Source organism: Micromys minutus (genome assembly GCF_963924665.1).
Source record: "Micromys minutus genome assembly, chromosome: 3".
Lineage (NCBI taxonomy): Eukaryota > Metazoa > Chordata > Mammalia > Rodentia > Muridae > Micromys > Micromys minutus.
Window position 1 is genome coordinate 92,686,849 of NC_137972.1, and position 20,890 is coordinate 92,707,738.

Sequence of the window (20,890 nt, forward strand, 5' to 3'; positions counted from 1 at the left end):
TTGCAGGCAGATGAGCCTGCCAGAACCCTCCTTTCCTTAGTGGCACCCCCAGAGTTCCTAGGGAAGAAGAAAGCCAAGTTAAAGGAGCTCAACCCACAGTAGAACCCAAACTGGTAATTGCTGTAGGCACACACATCTACCTGAGGGTCACAGTGGTTAGGCGTTTACCTGCTAGGAGAGTTACTGTTCCTTTCTTCAGAATGTTGGATTCAGAAAGCCTAAAGTTTCAGGTTTCAGACTATGGAACTGAAATCACACACATTCTCCCCCCCTCCGGGAAACCAGCTTCTTCTGGCCAAGGTCATCACCACAGAGACCATACGGTAGTGTTTCAGAGTTAGGCCCAGGCTCTGTGACTTTGAACCTGCTGCTTGACTGCTCAGCTCTCTTTTCAGTTGTGATGCTGCCTGTCTGGTAGGGATGTTGTGAAAATCCCACACTCTGATAGAGAAGTTAGCAGATGCTCTGGAAAGGGTCAGTCGGCAGTCACTTTGAACTGACTATTAGCAGCCAGTCTGCCCCAGTGTGGGGTCATGCAGTAGCACAGAATATGCAGTCATAGGCATGAGTCATTGTCAACTAGACCTTATTTACAAAACCGGTGCGTTAGATTCAGCCTGTAGGCTCTTTTCCGCCCACTTAGAAAAATGCCTGGCACATGATAAAATATTGAATATTATCTGTCATTCCTAATTGGAATGTTATGTCTGGGCCTGGATGCCCTTCCCTTCTGACCCTCCCCACCTCTCCTCAGCAAATCCTGGTTGAGTCCTAGAGCCCCCTGGGGCTTCAGCTTCCCGTCTGGAGGTCTCCCTGACTCCCTCACTCTCTCACCTTCTTCTCACCCTTTGTACATCTGTCCATCTGTCCAGTCCTGTACCAGCTCTCTTCACCAAGGATGGGGTTAGAGCCCCGTCTCTTCTCAAATCTGCTTCTCATCTGAATTCTTTGTCTGTGATCACCTTAGGTGTTGTCACGTCACCAGAGGGTGAGCTTCGTGGATTTCATTCTCCAGTGGGGGGAAAACAAGGCTCAGAGGACTCTCCCATAGTGAACATCACGGGGACTCCTCCCATTGGGGTACAGAGCAAGGACTGTTGGGAGAACTTCCCTAAGGGCATAGGGCACCGTAGACTATGGAGACCGAGGGTGGCCAGTGATTGTGTTCCCTGCTCTTGTCCTGCAGTCAGCCTACGCTGTGTCGCTGCTACGTGAGTGCATGAAGTTGCAGCCCTCGGACCCCACAGTGCCCCTGATGGCTGCCAAGGTCTGCATTGGGTCCCTGCACTGGGTGAGTGACATGTGAGGGTATGGTAGGCAGAGCCCAGGCTCGATGACCTCCTGGGGAGGACTCTACAGTGGGAATGATGTGGGGGTGTTTGCAGTAGAAGACAGGGTGCCATTTTCATGCAGAGACAGGAGGGCCCACTAACCTCAATCTGACAGCATAGCCCGAGTTAGGATGCTATCTGACCGTGGCTCAGCTTTGAAATGTGATCTTCAGAGAGTCAAACAATCAGGGTAGGGTGAGGTAAGACCCAACTGGAGGTAGAGCAGAAAAGAGGCTGCAGATAAGACTTCATAGTTATAAAGAATGGGGAGGGATCAAAGTTGACCCTAGCCTGAGACAAATCAAAGATGGCCTCCTCGCAGCCCCTTCGTAGTTCTTATTTAACTCCTGGACTTTCCTGGATTTTGCTGTCTGCTCCCCACTTCTGCTGAGGCAGCTGTTAGGAGAAAACTATAGCTCAAGGGGTATTTCTGCTCAGCTGATGAAAGTGTCCCCAAGGGCTGGAGAGATGGCTCAGCGGTTAAGAGCACGGGCTGCTCTTCCAAAGGTCCCGAGTCAATTTCCAGCAACCACATGGTGGCTCACAACCATCTGTAATGGGATCTAATGCCCTCTTCTGGTGTGTCTGAAGACAGCTACAGTGTACTCACATAAATAAATAAAAAATAAATAAATCTTAAAAAAAGAAAAGGAAAGTAAGTATCCCCAAAATGTCAGTATCTGGGAGCAGTGAGAAGCAGTGAGAACACAAGGGTCTGCAGACCTAAGCCCCAGGCCTTTGATGGGCTCAGTCTCAGGGCGTAGCGGGCGCTGCTCTAACTGGTGACTGTCCCCAGATAATCTCCACTTTGGTCCCAGTCAGCTTCCCAGTGTGAGGGAGAGTCCCTTTTCTGTACTCTGAGTGACACAGAGCAAGTTCATCATCCCTCTCACCTGTCATCTTGTACCCCACATACCCCCAGCACGCCAAGGAACCCCCACCCCTCCCTCTGCATTCTGGATCCGAAGCAAGCGCCCACTCTGTTGTAGGTGGCATGTAGCTGCAGGCTGCAGAGTCCCAGGCCAAATCCTTGCAGCAAAGGGTGCTGGGAGCTGAAGGTGTAGAGAGCTGAGTTACCCCACCCCCAGCTCTGACTCCTTATTTCAGGGCGTCTGAGAGGGAACCTTGGGCTCATCCCTTAGATGAAGCCTAAAATACCCACATCTCTGAGGGCAGGGCTGGGGAGGGCACATGTGCTCTCCTGAGCTGACAGCTCCAAGGAGCTGTGAGTCCACCAGTGGCGCCCTTGCCAGGAAGCCCTAAATTTAGGTCTTCCCACCACGGAGGAGCTGTTTCCCTCCGCAGCATAATTACAGTGATTATGTGCATTCAGATTACATGGTAATAAAATTAGGATCAAATCAGTCCAAATTGAAATCAGATGAGTTAGGAGCAAAGTAATCAATGACAACATAAATAGAAAAGCCCAAACGGAAGCTTACACACGAAGACTTACCATCAGAAAATGGGAGAAAGGTGGGCTGTTACCAGCGGCTGAGAATAGTTTCAGTGTTGGCTGGTCAGTAAGGCTCTTTCAGGCTGTAGGGACCAGGCTGAGCTGGGCAGCCTTCCTGACTTGAACGCTCTGGACCCCTCTCACCCCCTCTTATTCTATTAAAGTTAGTTTTCATTTGTTTCTGTTCTTTGTGGCTGTTTTGCCTGCATGTAAGTCTGTGAATTGTGTGTGCCATGTTACAGATGGTTGTGTACCACCATGTGGGTGTAGGGGATCTAACCTAGATCTTCTAGAAGAACAGCCAGTGCTCTTAATTGCTGTACCATCTTCTCAGCCCCACTTTGGACCTTTTAAAATCTGGTTTATACTCACCTTGGGCATGGATTAAACTGTGGTATGCTTCTCCAGGGCAGAACTCTGTCTTTTCTGAGGCCAATGGGTGATGCTGGTGAATGCCTATGTCCCTGCCCTCCAGGAACTCTGTCTCTTTACCATAAACTTTGCCTAGTGTTTCCAAGTAAGTGCCTTCTGCACTTGCTTTGCCTTGCTTTCTGGCCACAAGGCAAATTTGGGGAACAGATAGAAAAGAAGATGTAGACATTTTCTTGGCTCCCTCCAAACACATGTAAAATTGATTTACTTTTAAAAGTTGGAACCTCTTCAGGAAACATAGAAGACAGGGCATGCGTGCATCCTGTATGCCGCACAGAAGTTTGTTTCAGAATAGGATATCTGTAAACACACTGTGCAAAGGTCTGTCATGCCTCTCATGGGGTCTTGTATGCCCTGAGAGAGCAGAACAGGTGCCAGAAGGGGCCTAGGCTATGGAGAATAGATAAGGTTCAAGTCTTCTAGTCTAGCTTGTGTGACTTTGAGGGAATGGTTCTCTCTGTGAGCACCTCAGTTCCCTCATCTATAATCAGGCGGCTGTGAGCCTTAGGAGATGGTGTGTCTGTGTCTGGCACATTGCAGGCATCTGACAAATGGTTGCCATTATTGCTTACGGCAACTTCAAAGTACTAAGCACTTAGAAAGGACATGGCTTTGCTTTTCTTTCTAAGCCCAGGAAGCTGGGCTGCTCACGAAGCCGGAAGCATACCAGCTCTCTAGCCACTCTGCCTTGTAGAAGTTTGAAAGTGCCTATTACTCCCCGAAGCAAAAGAAACAAAGCAGATTTCCCACAAAGCAGCTCCAGGCCCTACAGGTAGGGGCCCAGAGGAAGCCAGAGGTCTTTAAACAGTCTCAGAAAGGAACTTTGTCCAGTCCCTGGGAACAGAGGCAACAGCAGCATCTGAGGCAGTAGGAGATGGAAGGCAACCCTGAGCCCAGCTAATGTACCAGCTCAGCTCCGAGTCTGCCGTGCAGAGACCAAATTAGGAAACCCTCAGAGACAGAGAAGCTTGGGAAAGCACACAGCGTTTCCTTACTCACGAAGAGCGAAATGGAGCCACCAGAGTCACCCCCGTACAGTGCGCCCTGCTTTCCCACGTGTCAGAGTAGGAAGCAGAGAGTGCAAGGGGTAGTCAGGGACCCCTCTGACTGGTCTGGCTGGAGCCACATACAGTTCTAGCATTTGCTGACTGGCTGACCGTGGGGTTGGGGGGTCACACAAGCTGCCCAGGCCTCATAACCTCCCGCCATGGTGCTATGACATGGCTGTCAGGTCTCAGGATGCTTAGAAACCCAGGAGCAGGAAGGCCCTTCCCTGGGGGCCGGGGCTGCTCTGGGTAAGATTGAGCACTGGCATCAGTGTGGGGTCAGGAGACGACACTGCGAAAGCCTCATCTGCGTGTTTTCTGAAGAGAAAGAGGACCCCGTGCCGCAGCCTCCAGAGGACCACTGGCTGCCATAATTGGAGGCAAGGAGGAAGTCTGGACCTGAGGTCCCCAGCAGGAGGAGGCTAGCAAAGGTAGAGAGTTGGGAAGCCAAGAACCAGATACAGGCCATAATACATTTAGTCACTGCTACTGATCTTGACAGTTAGTCAAGCACACCAGACATCACGGTATCGTGGCATGCGCCTTCCCAGCGCCCCTCTGAGGGAGACACTGTTGTCCCCAGTCTACAGAAGCAGGAACGGAGGCCTGCAGGGTTATCTCAGAGGACTGGAAACCAGGCAGCGTGCCCGGTGCTCCGTCCTCATCACCACACGGCTCTGCCTCTATGAGAAGAGCTGACTCGACTCCGGAGCTGGTTCCAAGTCTAGTTGGGGTCTTAGCACTTCAGAGGCAGGGTGGCAGGGCCAAAATCTAACGCTTTCGGATTGCCACACCTGCTTTAGACGAAGAGAGACAGGGCTCGCTAAAACGTTTTGTTTTTATTTAGTTTTCATTTTGCTATGACAGCCCTCCCTTTGCTAGCTAAAGTACCCACATCTATCAATACCATGTGTAGTTGTATAGTACATTAACTTGCTTGGAATTAATACCATTTTCCTTTATAATTACCACAGTGAGTCCACATGCAGAAAGCCTACCTTGTGGGTGGCACCAGAACTGAGAATAGTGTTGGCTCTGCAGGACCAGTCATGAGTCTCTGGAATTTTCTCATTGCTTGCACAGTGGACACTCTGCCCCTTCAGGTTTTAGGGGATTTGTTTGCTTTTTATTGTTTTGTTTTTAATGCACATGGCTCATCATAGCTGTGTCCAGACTGGGGACTTATCTCACCCGTTGCTCCGCGGCTCAGGCAACTCCACCGAAATCCAAGCAGAGAAACTTAACCTGTGCACCCTCCCCAGCCGTGGCCGGCAGTCAGAGTTACCCAACTTATTGTGGGGAGATCGCCTTAAGTCAGGATGTTGGTAGGGTTAGGCAGTGCTGGAAGCCAACGTGAATCTCAGCTCCACTGAACTGCCTGTGGGGTTCTCTGGCTGGATGGAATACCTGTGATTGGGGCTTGGCTGCCTGTCTGGTGCTGTGGAAGAGGTGTGCGAGTGGGAGGGAGATGTTGAAGGAAGCAACCCTGGGCTCCTGAAAGTCGATGTTCTGCTGTGTTTTGCACATAGGTTAGGGGCACTGAATTAGGGTTTTATTGCTGTGAACAGACACCGTGACCACGGCAACTCTTAATAAAGGCAAACATTTCATTGGGGCTGGGTTACAGTTTCAGAGGTTCAGTCCCTTGTCATGGCAGGAAGCATGGCAACGTGCAGGCAGACATGGCGCTGAAGGAGCTGAGAGTTCTTCATCTTGACCCAAAATCAGCCAGGAGGAGGGTCTTTTTCACACTGGGCGGAGCTTGGGAATGAGAAGACTTTAAAGCCCACCTGCACAGGGACACACTTCCTCCAACGAGGCCATATTTCCTAACAGTACCACTTCCCGTGAGCCAAGCATTTTCAAACCACCATAGGCACCTCGGCAAGAGTTGATGGCAACTCATGAGAATGGACAAAGCCTTACCCCCAGCCCTACACCCTAGCCAACCTCACTGCCATGGGTGCCACAGGGTGTCATAAGTTCTACCTCCTGGCCCCTCTCCTTGTGTCCCATGCTGTGTGTAATAATGTGTGCCCGTGTGGCCTGTGCCAGTTGGCCCTGTTCCAACTGGAACAGTCCCCTGCTCCCAGGACAAAAACAGCCCAAGGCCTTTTTCCCCTTGAATGTTCAAGCTCTCTGGCATCCTGCTCTGGAAGGGAGGGAGTGGGCCCTAGACTAGCCTGTGTGGATGCCTGCCCACTCTGCAGGTTGGCCAGGTTCAACAAGGCCTGTTCCCAAGGCCCAGCACCAGGTCTGGCTTCCTGTCTGCTGAACAGGCCCTACAGAGGCCACGAGAGGGGGAACCGCACATACTGGCCTTTTGAGTTCATACTCTCAGTCCAGCAGGCTTTGGGGGTTGTCCTGGAAGAGCTGGACCTGTGACCTTGAGCACTGGCTCCTTGGAAGGGGACCAGGTCCAGCGAGGCATTTCCTGGTAGATCAAACAGCTGGCTCTCCTGCCTAGTCGTATGGCCTGGATAAGTCACGTTGCCTACAATTCCAGTGTAAGGAACTTTGTGTTTGTACTTGGAGCTGATAGTGTCCCAAATTGGTGACTGTGTCACCTTCCCTGCTTAGGACCACCCCAGTGACCACTACCTCTCCTCTTTGCAGCTGGAGGAGGCAGAACAGTTTGCCAAGGTGGTCATTGGCCTTGGAGAGGAAGCAGGAGAGTTCCTGCCTAAAGGCTACCTGGCCCTGGGCCTCACCTACAGCCTGCAGGCCTCTGACGGTGAGTACCAGGCCTCAGGCCTGTCTGCCCAAAGCGGCTCATTCCACTAGTGATCTGTCCTTGCTTCTCCACACAGACATGTGCATGCACATACACTCCCCACCACGTGCATACACGTCTCTCCGTTCCGAGACTTTCCACTGGTGCTCAGACAACCACTACTGTGCCATTCCTCGTCATAGACCCAGGTGTGTCACCATGTAGGTGTTCCCCGGGCCACACTGGCTGTAGTGCTTCTTGTCTCCAGTGCCATCTGTCCTTCACCCCACAGTGGCTTCCTTCTGCTCCTGCACCCTCAGCTCTGCAGTACCTTTAGGCACTGTTCTGACTAGTGAGGTGGTCATCAGTCCTTTCTGTCACAGCAGCCTTTTTGCCTTGTATCCTGTTACTGCACCTTGAGGCTGCAGATGAGGCCCTTGTAGGCTCCTTCCTTGCCAAGTTCCTGTGCTCTGGGGACGGGCCAGGGAGAGACCTGCACTTCTTTAGTGACCCCTTGATCTGTCGTGTCTCCTGCAGCCACCCTGAAGTCCAAGCAAGATGAACTTCAGCGCAAGGCACTGCAGACACTGGAGCGGTGAGGAGGCCCAACCCTTTGCTTCTTTACACGCAGAATGAGGAAACGGAGGGTCCCATGATGCAGTGTCGCTCTCCGAAATGGGCGTTTCTGTCTCCCCTTTATGGATGAGGAAACCAGATTGCCAGGAGGTCACCCAGCAGGCAGGAGTGTGATGTCATGGTCAGGTGACTTTGCCCTTAGCCGAGGGCACTGGAGAGCCCTGTGGTCAGCTCCAAGCTGGGTTGCTGCACCGGCCAGGCCCTACCCTAGGGCTCTCGGGCTTGTACTGGTGTTGAGATACGTGTTATGATACACACTGAGATGCATGGCAAAAGGCAGAAAAATCAGCCTGTATGGTAGTGGTTCTCAACCTGCGGGTCACCTTGGGGGATGCATATCAGATGTCCTGTATATCAGATATTTACATTATGATTCATAACTGTAGCAAAGTTACAGCTGAGAAGTAGCAATGAAGTAATTTTATGGTTGGCGGTCACCATAACTCGAGGGGCTGTATTAAAGGGTCACAACATTAGGAAGGTTGAGAACCGAGTCCTAGCTCCTGCCTGAGCTTTTCAGAACTGCAGGAACCTCCCACTCACAGCCTGCACCTTACGGAATGAAGAAAGCAATAAATCCTCTTCCTCAGGCCCCACCTTGCTCACACCCAGCCCACCTGGGCCTCCCTCCCCTGGCCTGACCCATGTGTTCCCTCTAAGCCTTCATCCCCCACACAGAAGTGACAGGGAAGGCCTGCCTAGGACTTCTCGTACTGCTTTGATTGGAGCATGTGACCCAGCAGCCACCCTCTGGGTCAGGTTGTTCCCAGCCACAAAACAAGATACTCCAGTCCTAAGTAGCACCTGAGGCTTCTTGCTCGGGCAGGAGAGCCACAGTCAGGCCGACAGACGCTCATAGGGAAACAGTCAGGCAGCGACTTCCCCCATCCCTGTCCTTCCCTTCCTTTGACATCTGTCACCTGTGTGATCCATCGGCTGCCATCTGAGAGGGGCTGGCAGAAGTTCCCACCATATTGCCCACAGCACCCAGCACAAGGCTGGCGTGCCACTCAGCTGATAGTGACTGACTGTTGCCTCTCTCTCCTTCAGGGCCCAGGAACTAGCACCCGATGACCCCCAGATTATCTTCTATGTCTCCTTGCAACTGGCCCTCGTCCGACAGGTGTGTTACCACACTTTCTACCCTCAGATCCATGGGGCTTCTACCCTCTCTCTGTGTCCCTTGATGTCCTTATTTTTCATATGAGCATCTCTTAGTGAGGGGTCTACTGAGGATTCTGTCAGTGTGGTTACACCTCAGCCCACTTAGGTAGGCACATGAAAAGTTAGTCTCCACCCCGATTTTCCGTAGACTATTGCAGTCTGAGAAACAGGTAAGGAACAGGTAAGGGACTGCATTGTTTGCTTGTGTCCTGCACGCTATTCCTAACTCAGGGTAAGAGTGATTGGCACGTGGGGCTATTTCTGGATTGGCTACTGTGTGACCCAAAGCTCTCTTTCAACCCTGGACACACCACTGCAGGCCCTGGCCTTGGGGGGGAGGGTTCAGACGGTTTCTTCTGTCCACCTTTGTCCTACCAAGGCCACCACCAACACTGTCACCTGTAGCTCTTCAGGTAGAGCCCTTTTTTCCCCATAGACATCCATGAGGTCAGTGTTGGGGGACCCCAACTGTCATAGCACTTCCTTAAGTCGGGCCTTTCAGAGTCTCTGGCTTCGTGCACCCTGCAGACCTCAGGCTAGTGCTCTGGGCATCTCTGGGGACCCAGTGCATGCTGATTCTCACACGCCCTGACTGATGGTACTACTGTAGATCTCCCTTCCTGCCACTGGGAAACATGCTAAACTCCAGGCTGCCTCAGAGAAGTCTCATAAACCCTGTCTACGGCTGGGCATGGTAGTGCGATCTGCAGTCCTGACACTTGAAAGGCTAAGGCAGAATTCTTAAGATCGAGGCCAGCATGGTCTAGTCTGGGGTACACTGTAAGACGCTATCTCAAGAAATCAAGCAAAAGAGAAAAAGAAATCTACATTCATGCATAGACAAGTGACGATGCCCCTGGTAGCGGAAGCTGCTTCATTTTCCTCTAAAGCATCCCGCATAGGGACATGACCTCATTTTATGCCTGATAAACTGAGGCCCTCTTAAGTCTAATACCTAGGAACTGGTGGAGCCAGGGGTCTCTGCTCCAAAGATGCTGTCCCAGCTAAGAAGCTCCTGGCCCATTTGGAGATAGGGCCTTCCTGCCAGGAAGCTGGACTCACTATACCTAACCTCTGAGCAGCTGTCTCCTCTGGCCCAAGGGCAGTGGGGCCCTGCCTTCCACCTTCCTCTCCTCTCCTTCCCCTGGAGCCCGATTTTTCTGGACTTCTCACTGCGTGTTAGACCTCATTACTGAAAGCCCTTCCTTCTTGCCTTACCCTAGACTTCTCATGCCTGTCCAGCCTGACTTGTCAGTCTGAACCCTCCATCTTCCTCACTGAGCCCCTCCTCTTAGCTCTTCTGGACCCAGTAGCTCCGCCTATTCCTCCTGCTGTCTGCTCCTCCTCCTCCTCCCCTCCCACACCCCCTCCCTCTCACACCCCCTCCCTCCCACACCCCCTCCCTCCCACACCCCTCCCTCCCACACCCCCTCCCTCCTACACCCTTCCCTCCCACACCCCTCCCTCCCACACCCCTCCCTCCCACACCCCCTCCCTCCCACACCCCCTCCCTCCCACACCCCCTCCCTCCCACACCCCCTCCCTCCTACACCCTTCCCTCTCACACCCCTCCCTCCCACACCCCCTCCCTCCCACACCCCCTCCCTCCCACACCCCCTCCCTCCCACACCCCCTCCCTCCCACACCCCCTCCCTCCCACACCCCCTCCCTCCTACACCCTTCCCTCTCACACCCCTCCTTCTCACACCCCTCCCTCCCACACCCCTCCCTCCCACACCCCCTCCCTCCCACACCCCTCCCTCTCACAACACTCATTCATTCATCACTTGGCCTCCTCTGCCATTTATCCACCACCCTGACCCCCGAGGCCGTGGCTAGGCTGTGCTCCCCGCTCACTGCATGCCTCTCCTCTGAAGACATCGCCCAGCTTCTGGAAACAGATGGAAAGTTACCTGAGTCCGCTCTATTCTTAGCCATCTGTAAAGGAACCTGGTGCTTGTCTTGCCAATTTCATTAACAATAAACCTTCGGTGGTGCATTTTTAATCTCTTCAATTATTCACCTGTCTTTGATGAATAGTACCTGTCTTCCAAAAACAGCGGGGGGACACCCAGTCTAGAAAGTCTTAGAAGGTTGAGGGCCTTGAGTGGATTCTTAAGCTAGAATCATTGCCCATTCGGGTCTCTGTGACCGTACTTTCTGGCTCTTTCTGCCTAGAGCCGGGCTGGCTGCCCTGCTCTGTAATATCTGGGGGTCTGGTCTGGTGAATCACTGGGCGGGACCAGACTTGGAGAGTCACATAAACTAAGATGGTAGCCACACCGACCGTAGCTGCTTCTTCATGTTTACATTCCAGGCCTTTGCACAGTTCTAGACCTGGCTCTTGGTGCCTGTGAGGCCAGGCACCTCAGAGGCCATAAGGAGACCATTGATAGGCCGGCCCAGTGGGAAGCACCACAGGGCTGGTATGAGCAAGCCTCTCAGAAGGCTCTGCATAGGTCAGTGGAAGAACGCATGCTTAGCATATGAGAGCCCCTGGGTTCAGCCTGCAGAACAGCATTAAAAAAAAAGAAATCGAGCCCTGTTGTGTACAGAGCCTAAAGCAGAACTAATGCAGCCCGCAGTGGGCTCCCCTTGGGGTAGCAGGAAGAATTCTACAGTTCCTTTGTTACGGGGTCTTGGGAGGCTTAAGCAGGAAACATAGGCTTTAGAAAACCCATTGAGTGCTCTGTAGGCTGTGTATCATACCTCAGCCTCCGAGCATCCTCGGGTTGCCTGTCTGACCACATCCTGCTGCAGAGGAAATGCAGACCAGAGGGCTGTTCCTGCCTCACCCTAGGTACCAGCCGAGAAGTGGAAGAGCCCATGAGAATGTGGGTGGGAAGGTATTTCTCCATCCATGTCCTGTAAGGTTGTTTTTCCTGCTGTGGTACCCACAGACAGAGTGACGGAGGGGCCTGGTCTGCGCCGGGCTTGTAGCTGGCACGCTGCCTACACAGGCCGTCCTAACCTCTCCCTTCCTGCCTGGTGCCGAGTCTCTCCCAGCCCTCTTTTCTGGTTGTGTAGCCACAGCCCTCCACAACCACCGGGGTAGGCAGGTAGCTGGGGGGTGGGGGGGACGGAATGGATGGGCATTCCGACAGAAGCGGGGCCTTTCAGTGAGGGCACCTGAGGCTGCAGGGAGAACCACCAGGGGTAGGCAGGTAGCTGTGGGGGGGACGGAATGGATGAGTATTCCGACAGAAGCGGGGCCTTTCAGTGAGGGCACCTGAGGCTGCATGCATTCTGGGAAACTGAGCTGAGTTGGAACACTGGCTGAGGAAGGAGATGATGGGCCGGATGCCACCGTGGCACTCTGAATCTACGGTTTAGGAGAGTTAGCCTTCATCAGAGATGTTCGACCTGTGGGTTGCAACTGCCACAGGGGTTGTGCGTTAGATATTCCGCAGATCAGCTATTACGATTCGTTCCTGCAAAAACACATTACTACAAAAATGCAGTTGTGGAGTAGCAACGAAATAATCTTGTGGTTGGGGACAGTATTAAAGGGTCGCAACCTTAGGAAGGTTGCCACTGCCCTACACTGAGCCCCACATTAGCAGGTGTGTGGGCTTAGCAGCCTGTCCTAACCAGATCTGAAATGCCAGCCCCTCAGGATGGGGATACTTGAGCAGACAAGGGGTTAAAAGATACACAAGCTTGTCCAACTGTGTGTACCCTACGAGTTTGATTCATCTCAATAAGGCATATGACTAACCAGTAGGAAATGGAATTCCAGGAGGCAGGAACTCCCAGGGAAAAGAGACTCAGATCTTTCAAACTCACAAATAAGGTGATGCTTTCTCTAACCGCCCAGTCCCCAAAGAGCATGCTGTTTTGATTCAGATAGCAAGTGGCAGGTAGCCCCAGGTGAGCTGGGAGCTGGAGGAGGAGGAGCTAGTGGAGGACGGGTAGACACCAGGGCAACCCAGCCTCCTTGGTAGGAGCCTGTTTCCACTGGTGGCTGTCAGATTTTCTTTCACTCCTTAATATTTGTAGAAACTTCCCAGACCCTGCCAAGAGTTCTCAGCTCAGCCCACGTGAGGAACGTACTGACCTCTGCGGTCCAGCCAGGGAAGGGTGAAGGTACTTGGTAGGATTGGATGGAGGAAAACAGCATTCGCAGATCCATCTTGATCCATCCAGAGCTGTGCTGCGCTCGGTCCAACCTCCTCAACATACGAGACTATCAGAATTTTCCCAGTCCCAACTAGGAGGAGCAAGGGTCTGGCAAGGCAGCAGAGCAAGGGTTGTGTCTGCTGTCTGCAGGACTTAGAGCACTGGGCCTCTGTGTGGCAGCAGGTCTGCCCCACCTGAGGGAAAGGCTTTGCCTCACCTCTGGTAGCTTGGCCCTGTGTGCTCTGACCTCCTCTTCCCTATCTAATCTGACTATAGAACAACACTTAATCATTAGGTTGAAAAACAGACTATACAAACCAAGACTGCTGGCTAGCTCGGCCGCACACCGCAGTTCATCTCTGCTGCCTCTCTGCCTTTGGTGACACTGTACCACCTAGCCGGAGCCCCCCACCCCCAGTGGGACTCTGAGGACCCTGTTAGCCAAGCTCTGGGAAGGGCCTCCCTTGTGGCGGGCAGCCGATACCTAAGGCTTCTACTCCTTCATTCAGGATGCTTGCTTTAGTCTCCCCACCCAGCCCTCTGTCGGGCTGTCTGATGGGAGATGTCTGGTCCAGGCTGGGCTACATCGTGCTGGGATCAGAGACTAAGGCCCCTAAACTGGTGGTCTCTCCCGGCAGATCCCCAGCGCCATGGAGCATCTTCAGGAGGCCCTGACGATGTGCAGGGATGATGCCAATGCCCTCCACTTGCTGGCACTGCTCTTCTCTGCCCAGAAGCACTACCAGCACGCCCTGGACGTCATCAATATGGCCATCACCGAGCATCCTGAAAATTTCAAGTGAGTCTCCCGGGGTCACTGCTGGGTGGAGGGCTGGCTTGGTTACTGCATGGCTGTGTGCACACACCTCAGCTTGTCACCTTGCCAGCCAGTGCAGAGTATGGTGTCTTTCGCATGGACACTGTGGGCAGGGCGACAGGGAGGCATAGGAAGGGCAAAGGGCTGTGGCATTATGCAGAGGGTGCTTGGTGGGGACTAGTGAACTTGTGGAGCTCTGGCCCTCGCATAAAGGCTGTGGGCTCAAGGGGAGCACCGCCGGATTGCACGTGTGCAGGAGCGCACTTCCACCCAACCCTCTAGTCCTGAGGGCACCACTTGGTAAGGAGTGTGATGTAATCATGACCCTGACACAGCCAGCCAAGGATGAAATCCTAAAGCTAGCTGGGCTGGTGGAGGGTAAAGGAACCATCCGAACTGCATCCTTTTCCGGAAGCTGAGGGAATAGTTATCTTCCTTCAGCGTGGCCCTGACCGTGTTTACTGCACTAACCATATGCCCTGCTCTTTGGAGCAGGTTTCACATTGCACTGGGTCAGGGAGCAGCGGGTAGGGTAGGATTAGTCTCTTTCCCCTGCCCACTATAAAGCGACCTACTATTGTCAAACCAGGACAGAGGGCCAGCCAAGGCAGAAGCCACACCGTGGCTCTGTGAAGAGATCTGGGGTCATGTTGGATGAGCCCCGAGACTCTTTCCTGCTTTTCCATTCCCAGACTGCTGTCTGTAATCAAAACCATGCCCAGCCCAATTCCTGATCCTGTCTGGTCCTCTCCACACGCCCCCTCTCCTGTCCGGTGGATCCCAGTTGTTCCGAGAGTATAGAGTGTGTGTCCACTTTGATAACCCATCCTTGTACTGGGGACAGCTTGGGTTCTGAGCTTTGCTCCATCCAGCCTTGGAGAAATGATCATTCACTTTTTAAGACACCTTAGGGATTCTAAAACACAGATCAACCAGTTGCGGGCAACGGGAAACCCGGTGTCACACAGCAATACCAGGTGGTAGTTTCATTTTATTTAGTTTTAACTTTTAAAAGCTACATTCGTGGGGGTGGCACACATATGCAGTGGCATGTGCGGATGTCAGAGGACATCAAGATTGTCAGTTCTCTCCTTCTGTCAGGCGCACCCCGGAGACAACACTCAGGTCTTCAGGCAAATGCCTTTAAAATGCCTTTACCCACTCAATGTTATCTTCCCAACCCCGTGGTTTCTACAGACAGTAAAAACATCCAGGCCAGAAGAGGCCTCTGCTCGCCACAGTGGTACCTTGCTTTTCCCAGACTATCCTCACCTGCCTGGCCGGTCCCAACTCACTGCTGCCGGTCTGCGTGCTAGTACGTGTGTCTCCTCGCACCTACATGTATCTGTGTGCCTGTTTACTCTGCTGGTTGGACTAAGTGGGAAAAGAAACACTCAAGGGAAAGCGTTTAGAACTCTTGGGTGGGAAGGGAAGGAAGGTCCTCCCACTGTCGGGCCTGGGCAGAGGGACCGAAGAGCCTTGGCCCCGCAGCCTTAAGTGCTGTTTTGGCCTCAAGTCCTGTCCAAACAGATCCTTCATGAAAACCCAATTGGGAAGGAAGAAGAGTAGGGCTACACCTTCATCCTTGGCCCTCCCTCTTCACTCTTCAGCATCTTCCCATGGCTTCAGCACTGAGTGCTCTGCTGGCCCAGTGCACTCCCGGGCCTTCTGGGAGGCTGTTTCCCTTGCTGAAAGTCTGCTGAACCCCACGCTGTGTGAGGTGTGCTAGGACCCTTTGCTTCCGGGACCACCCCAGGGAGATGCTTCCTTCCCTGGCTTCTCTCTGGAATGGATTGGGCAGCCCCCTCACTCCCTGTGTGAGTGAGCCCCACTGCTCTGTCCTACTGCACCCCCGGGACGTGCCCTGTTCTCCCCTGAGTGTCCTCACAGGCAGATGGCTAAGTTTGGGCTTTGAGCTCGATAGCTACCACTCTACGCTTATCCCTTCAGGAGGAGCCCCATGGGTGCACATGAATGAAACCTCTTCTATTTGCAAAGAGATAGCTTTCAGCAAGTTCTTAAAGGGGCCACGACCCCAGAGCCGTGGTGATGGTGGAAGTGGGTGTTGGTCTAGACTGTGGTGTTTGTCCTGGTGCCTGTCTCCACTTCCTGCCCTTGTGTCTGTATGGAGCCACCTGGAAAATAGTTTCTCCGCTTCTGCAGGAAGAGCCTGAAGGGGGCAGCCTATGCCATGAGAACTGCTCACTGACAGAGACTGCACTGAGGGGCAGCAGGAGCTAGCTCTAGGGTGTGAGACCCTGTTACTACAGAGTGTTGTTCTGCAGAGCACAAGGGTAATCTACCCCAAGGAGAACTCAGTTTACTCAGTCAGTGGGGTCAGATGATGTGGAGAAGTTGTTCTTTATCAGCTCCCAGACCCCAAAGCTCTGCTTTGATCTGAACTGGCCCTAAAAGACTACAAACCAGAGTGTGAGAAAATAAATCTTTCTTATAGAAAAAACAAACAAACAAACAAAACAAAAAAACAAAAACTACACACACCCACAACAGTTCTGTCCAGTGACCAAGTCCCTTTGCAAATAAATTAAAACTGTTCCCCACACATGAAACCCTGGAGTGCAAAAGCCTGTTGATTAGCAGGAAATGTCATTGCTTTTCGGTTGACCATGAGCCCTGCTTCTCCAGCTGCTCCTTTGCTAGGAGCAGGCCATGTGGCATTCCAGCTGTTACTAGCAGTTAATTAAACCATCAGTCCAGTAAATATGGCTCAGCAAAACTACACAGACCAACCCACCTTGGCCTGACCTCATCGTCCCTAACAAAGTATATTCTCAGGTTGTTTCCCACCAAGTACCTTGCAGCGGCTATACTGGTGCCCATGCCTTCTAGAGGCTTTGCCTTTCTGCAAAGTCATCAGCTCAGTGGATCCCAGAACTGTTCCCCATGGAGGACAGAAGCCAGCAGGTCAGCGTAGGGGTAGCTGCTTTGCCTGCTTCTGCCTGGGGGAGGCCTAGACAAAGGAGGAAGCTGACCGCTGAGCGGACCCCGTCTTAGGAGTTTAGCCTGGTGTGATAGCCAGTCAGTTTTATTTTTATGTGCCACCCGCAGCAGAGCATTTCTCTTTAAATAAAATACATTTAAAAAGTCTTTCCTGAGTCTCTGCTCTCAAGTGTACCGTGAGACACGGACTGAAGGTCATGGGCTGTGTCCCAGTGTGGAGGGAAGGCCACAAGGCCCCATGGACACCTGGTACTGACAGGGTACAGTGAGCCAGGAGCTGAAGGAAGGGATGTGGATGAGGCTGGGCTGCGAATGGCGCGGGGACACAGTCACTGTGCCCACACAGGCACTGTCTAGGCACGCAAGGCAGAACCTCAGGTGAGTCCAGTGTCTGAAAGCCCTTCTTTCTCGGGGATTAGGAAGCCCAGTGGAGAATGGCCTTTGGTTGGCACAGCTCAGGTTTAAAAAGGCAGAAACATGACAAGGCAGAGACTGAGTCCTCCACGGGGACAGTGTGAACCTAGTATGAGGGGAACCAGATATCCACATCAGCTTCCTGAAATCCTATGGACTTCCCACTAAGCCCTGAACACACGTACCAGGCAGCCAGAAGGCCCAAGGCCAGGCCGTCCGCAGGCTTCCTGTGGGGAATGTGAGAATGTTAGAAGTCCCAGAGTTGTCTTTGCTGGGCCTTCCCATGAAGAGGCAGCTCGAAAGCCTGACCAGGAGGAACAGGGATATGGGGTGGGGAGGAATGGGACCACCGTGAACACTGTAGGGAAATGGTTTTAGGTAACACATTCTTTCAGCATTAGTCAGGCCCTTGTAGTGAAGGTCACCATGGAAACCAAACAAAGTTCCTAGGCCAAGGATGGGAGCTTTCCAATAAGCAAGCTGTCAGTCATTCCCCCGCCCAGCCCTGGCAGCCTGCCAGGCTGACTCTGAGGACCCAGGGCCCACAAGTGACACAGGAGTAAATGTGTTTTCTTCCCAGCTCCACAGTGGGCGGGGCCACCTCCCCACCCCTTATCTGACACAATAGGCATTCCTGAGAGCCCCTGCTGTCCCAGCCCCTAGTCCTAGGAGACTTGGGAAGTCCTGAGGGAATGTGTGTCAGAACCGCAGAGGAGCTTGAACAATATGGCTCTCTCCACAAGCCACTCCTCGCCCCAGATAAACACATGAACTGCTGCATCCATCTGCCCGGGAAACCAGGGCTGTTTTGGAAAATGTTTGAGGTGATATAACTAGGTATTAGCCGGAGCCAGACTGTAGCTAGAACCAGTCAAGGCTGAAGCTGAACCTCTAGGGCATTTCTCTGAGCTACCCCCCCACACACACACACACCTATTTATCAGGTTGCATGTGACATATTTCTGGAAAAGCAATCCACCAAGCAGAAGGGATCAGAGTCCTGGGACTTCTGTTAACATTTCTGCCTTAAACCCAGTGTGTTTATTTGATTGTTCTTATTAAGGACTTGTGGCACATCAAAAGGATGCTTAAAATACCAACACTTGAGGAGGGGGTTGGAATCAAAGGTATTAACACAAACATAGTTTATCACTCTGCTGGGTTCATTTAACATGCTTGGCTGCCACAGTGCGTGGGGACAGCAGCCAGGACTCTCTGGCCATGTGGCCGAGGAAGTGCTAAGCCAGGCATAATCACTGGCACCCTCGGATCCTTCTCAAAGGTCAGCTCCTCCTTGGCTGGGCTGGGTTGACATTCAGCATTTCTCCTCTGTTCTCTCAGGAGCACCTCCTTGGTCTCCTTCTGTGTGACTTGAGAGGACCCAAGACAGAGCCCTGTATTTTCGTTAACTGCTCCCTGCCCACGAGAGTCTGCCTTTTCAGCGGGAAGCCACCAGAGTTAGCACACTGGATGGAAAACTTAGATGCAGAGACTGAGGCTCTTTACCAGGCCATAACTTACCCTTGTCTCCTACCTAAGAGCTTCTGGGGCAGTCTACCTGACGTGGTGAGGCCCTTTGTTATGTGAGTTGTGTCCAAAGCTGGAGAGCTTATTAGGGGGGTTGTTAAGTGACCTGTGATAGAAGGATGTTGGGAGGCTAGTGGGGTGGGTCAGCCAGCAGTCAGCACAGATGGGAATAGTACGGTCAAGGCTAGATGTGCCAGATCTGTAGGCTGAGGTTTCTCACCAGGTGGGGTGGGGGCCTTTGAAGGCCAGGAGCTACTCCAGGAAGCTGAGACTTTGGGACTGTTGCTTTTTAAGGCTTCAAAGTCGGATCGAGTTAAATTTATTAAGAGGTAGAGGATCATTGTGAGCCTTCAAGGATTAGGGAACATGGGTCACAGTAATCCTCTGCACCAGGGAAAAACCATTAGCTTTAAGGTTAAGAACTGCTAAAAAGGATCCCTTGAGTGTCAAAGATTAGTCTGAGGGAAAGTAATAAAACTAGGGGTGGGCCTCCCCTCTCAGGGAGGCCATCCCTGTTAGAATTCCTATAAAAATCACACCCTCAAAGAGCATGTGCCCGAGTAATCAGCCTCTCACCCTCCTGACTTTCCCAGAGCAGTGGAATGTACAGGATCTAGGGAACCCTGGCATCCTAGGCGAGGTCTGGGCCTCCTTGTAAAAGCCTGGTGATTGCAGGCTGAGTGGGGACCTTGAGAGACAGGCTGGTGCTGTGGGTGGCGGAGGGAGGACAGCTGCTCTCTGTCTCCGCGCCCATCCTGTTATTCTGTCATGAAGTGGGGACCTCTGTACCTATTCCAGACCTTTATCTCTGCCTTTCAGCCCTTCTGGTTACCCCCTGATCTCTCTGGCATCCTAATTCCTGGTCCCCACAGACACCCCTGTTCTTGAGCGTTCACATTTCAGACCTAAGCTTACTGACCTGCAGACTTGATGCTAATCTTTCCCCATGTATTATTTGAGTTTGAAGGTTTCTCTGTGGCAGAGACTTTAGCCTCTTCTCTTCCTGCTGCCCCAGTGGAGGGAGGAGGCTGCGTGTGAGGCTGGAGGATTTGGGCAACTCACAGCCCTGGCCGCACTTGTTTTGGTTTGACTTTTTCTTGGTGATGTTTTTAATAAAAACAAGATCTCGAGTAGCCTAGGCTGGCCTTGAACTACTTGATCCTCCTGCCTCTACCTCCTGAGTGTTTGGAGCATAAGCTTTCACTACCACCATAATTTGACCTTATAACTGACGTGAAGAAGTTAATGGCAAAGTAAGATGACCTATCAAGCAAGACTAAATACCTGGTGAGGGGTGGCCAGGGGACCTGCTTGAAACCCTGGGATCATCCCTGCACTGATCCCGTCCTCTCACCGTCCTGGAGTGACCGGAACTGCGTTTGCATTTTACAAATGAGGTCATGGATAGGGCTCTGAGTTCAAGGTCCTACCCCACCCAGGCTCCATGGCTCCGAGCAGGGACGTCATTGCCATTAAAGTCACCTCAGCTCTCTGAGGCCAAGCTGGGGAAGCCAGGGAACCCCGCTCCATAGATTCCACTGTATTCAGGCTCTGGCCTGAGGGGTTAGACTTTAAAGCAGTGTGGCCCTCGCTCAGAGAACACCCTGCTTCTCCATTCAATTATATGTTTTCTATAAAAATAGAACTCTTCATTAAAACGGCACGGCAGGCCACCGACTAGAATTACTAATTACTGTCCTTTAAAGAGGTAATGTCCCCTTCCGTATACTCACCACACCTGCCACCACCCTTCAAGGAGCCAGGGAGAACAAGAAAAGCCTCCCAGGACCTCAAGAGCACAGTAGGGACCGGTGGGGACAGGAAGAATGGAATGTTCTGGAAGCTTCCCTGAAGACTTGCTTCCTTGAAATTGCTCTGGTCCCTGGGGACATCCAGAGGCTTTGAGGAATCCTCCAGATTCAACTACCTTCTTCTGTGCTTTGGTTCAGACTTGCTTGTTGAGTATGGAGGAAAGCTACAGGAAGATAAGAGACTACTAGCCAGCCTTGAGAAACCAGGGTCTGGCAGGAAGACAGGTCTGAGAATAGCAGATAGCAGTTCTCAAGGGGAACCATTGCAGCCTTTGGACAGCCAAGGTCGTTACCTGGCCCGCTCTACTTTGTGGCTGCGTAGGCACATTTGGACAGGCGGGGGCTCTTTACAGAGGATGCTTGTAGAGCTAGGAAAATGAAGTACCCCGCTTGTCATTTGCCTGGGAGTGAGCCAGGGTAACTCCCTCATCTTGTTACATGTAGTAACAGTTAAGATGTGCAC

General features: G+C 52.4%; 1 protein-coding gene across 1 annotated transcript in view; it reads left to right on the forward strand.

The window, feature by feature from the left end:
• The window catches only part of TTC7A (tetratricopeptide repeat domain 7A), a 101,097-nt gene that overhangs the window by 52,144 nt on the left and 28,063 nt on the right, over positions 1-20,890 (forward strand). Inside the window, exons 11-15 of the mRNA XM_080913916.1 lie at positions 1,187-1,291; positions 6,882-6,999; positions 7,516-7,573; positions 8,665-8,737; positions 13,536-13,696. Of these exons, the coding sequence (XP_080770042.1) occupies positions 1,187-1,291; positions 6,882-6,999; positions 7,516-7,573; positions 8,665-8,737; positions 13,536-13,696 (515 nt within the window). The remainder of the gene's footprint in view (positions 1-1,186; positions 1,292-6,881; positions 7,000-7,515; positions 7,574-8,664; positions 8,738-13,535; positions 13,697-20,890) is intronic.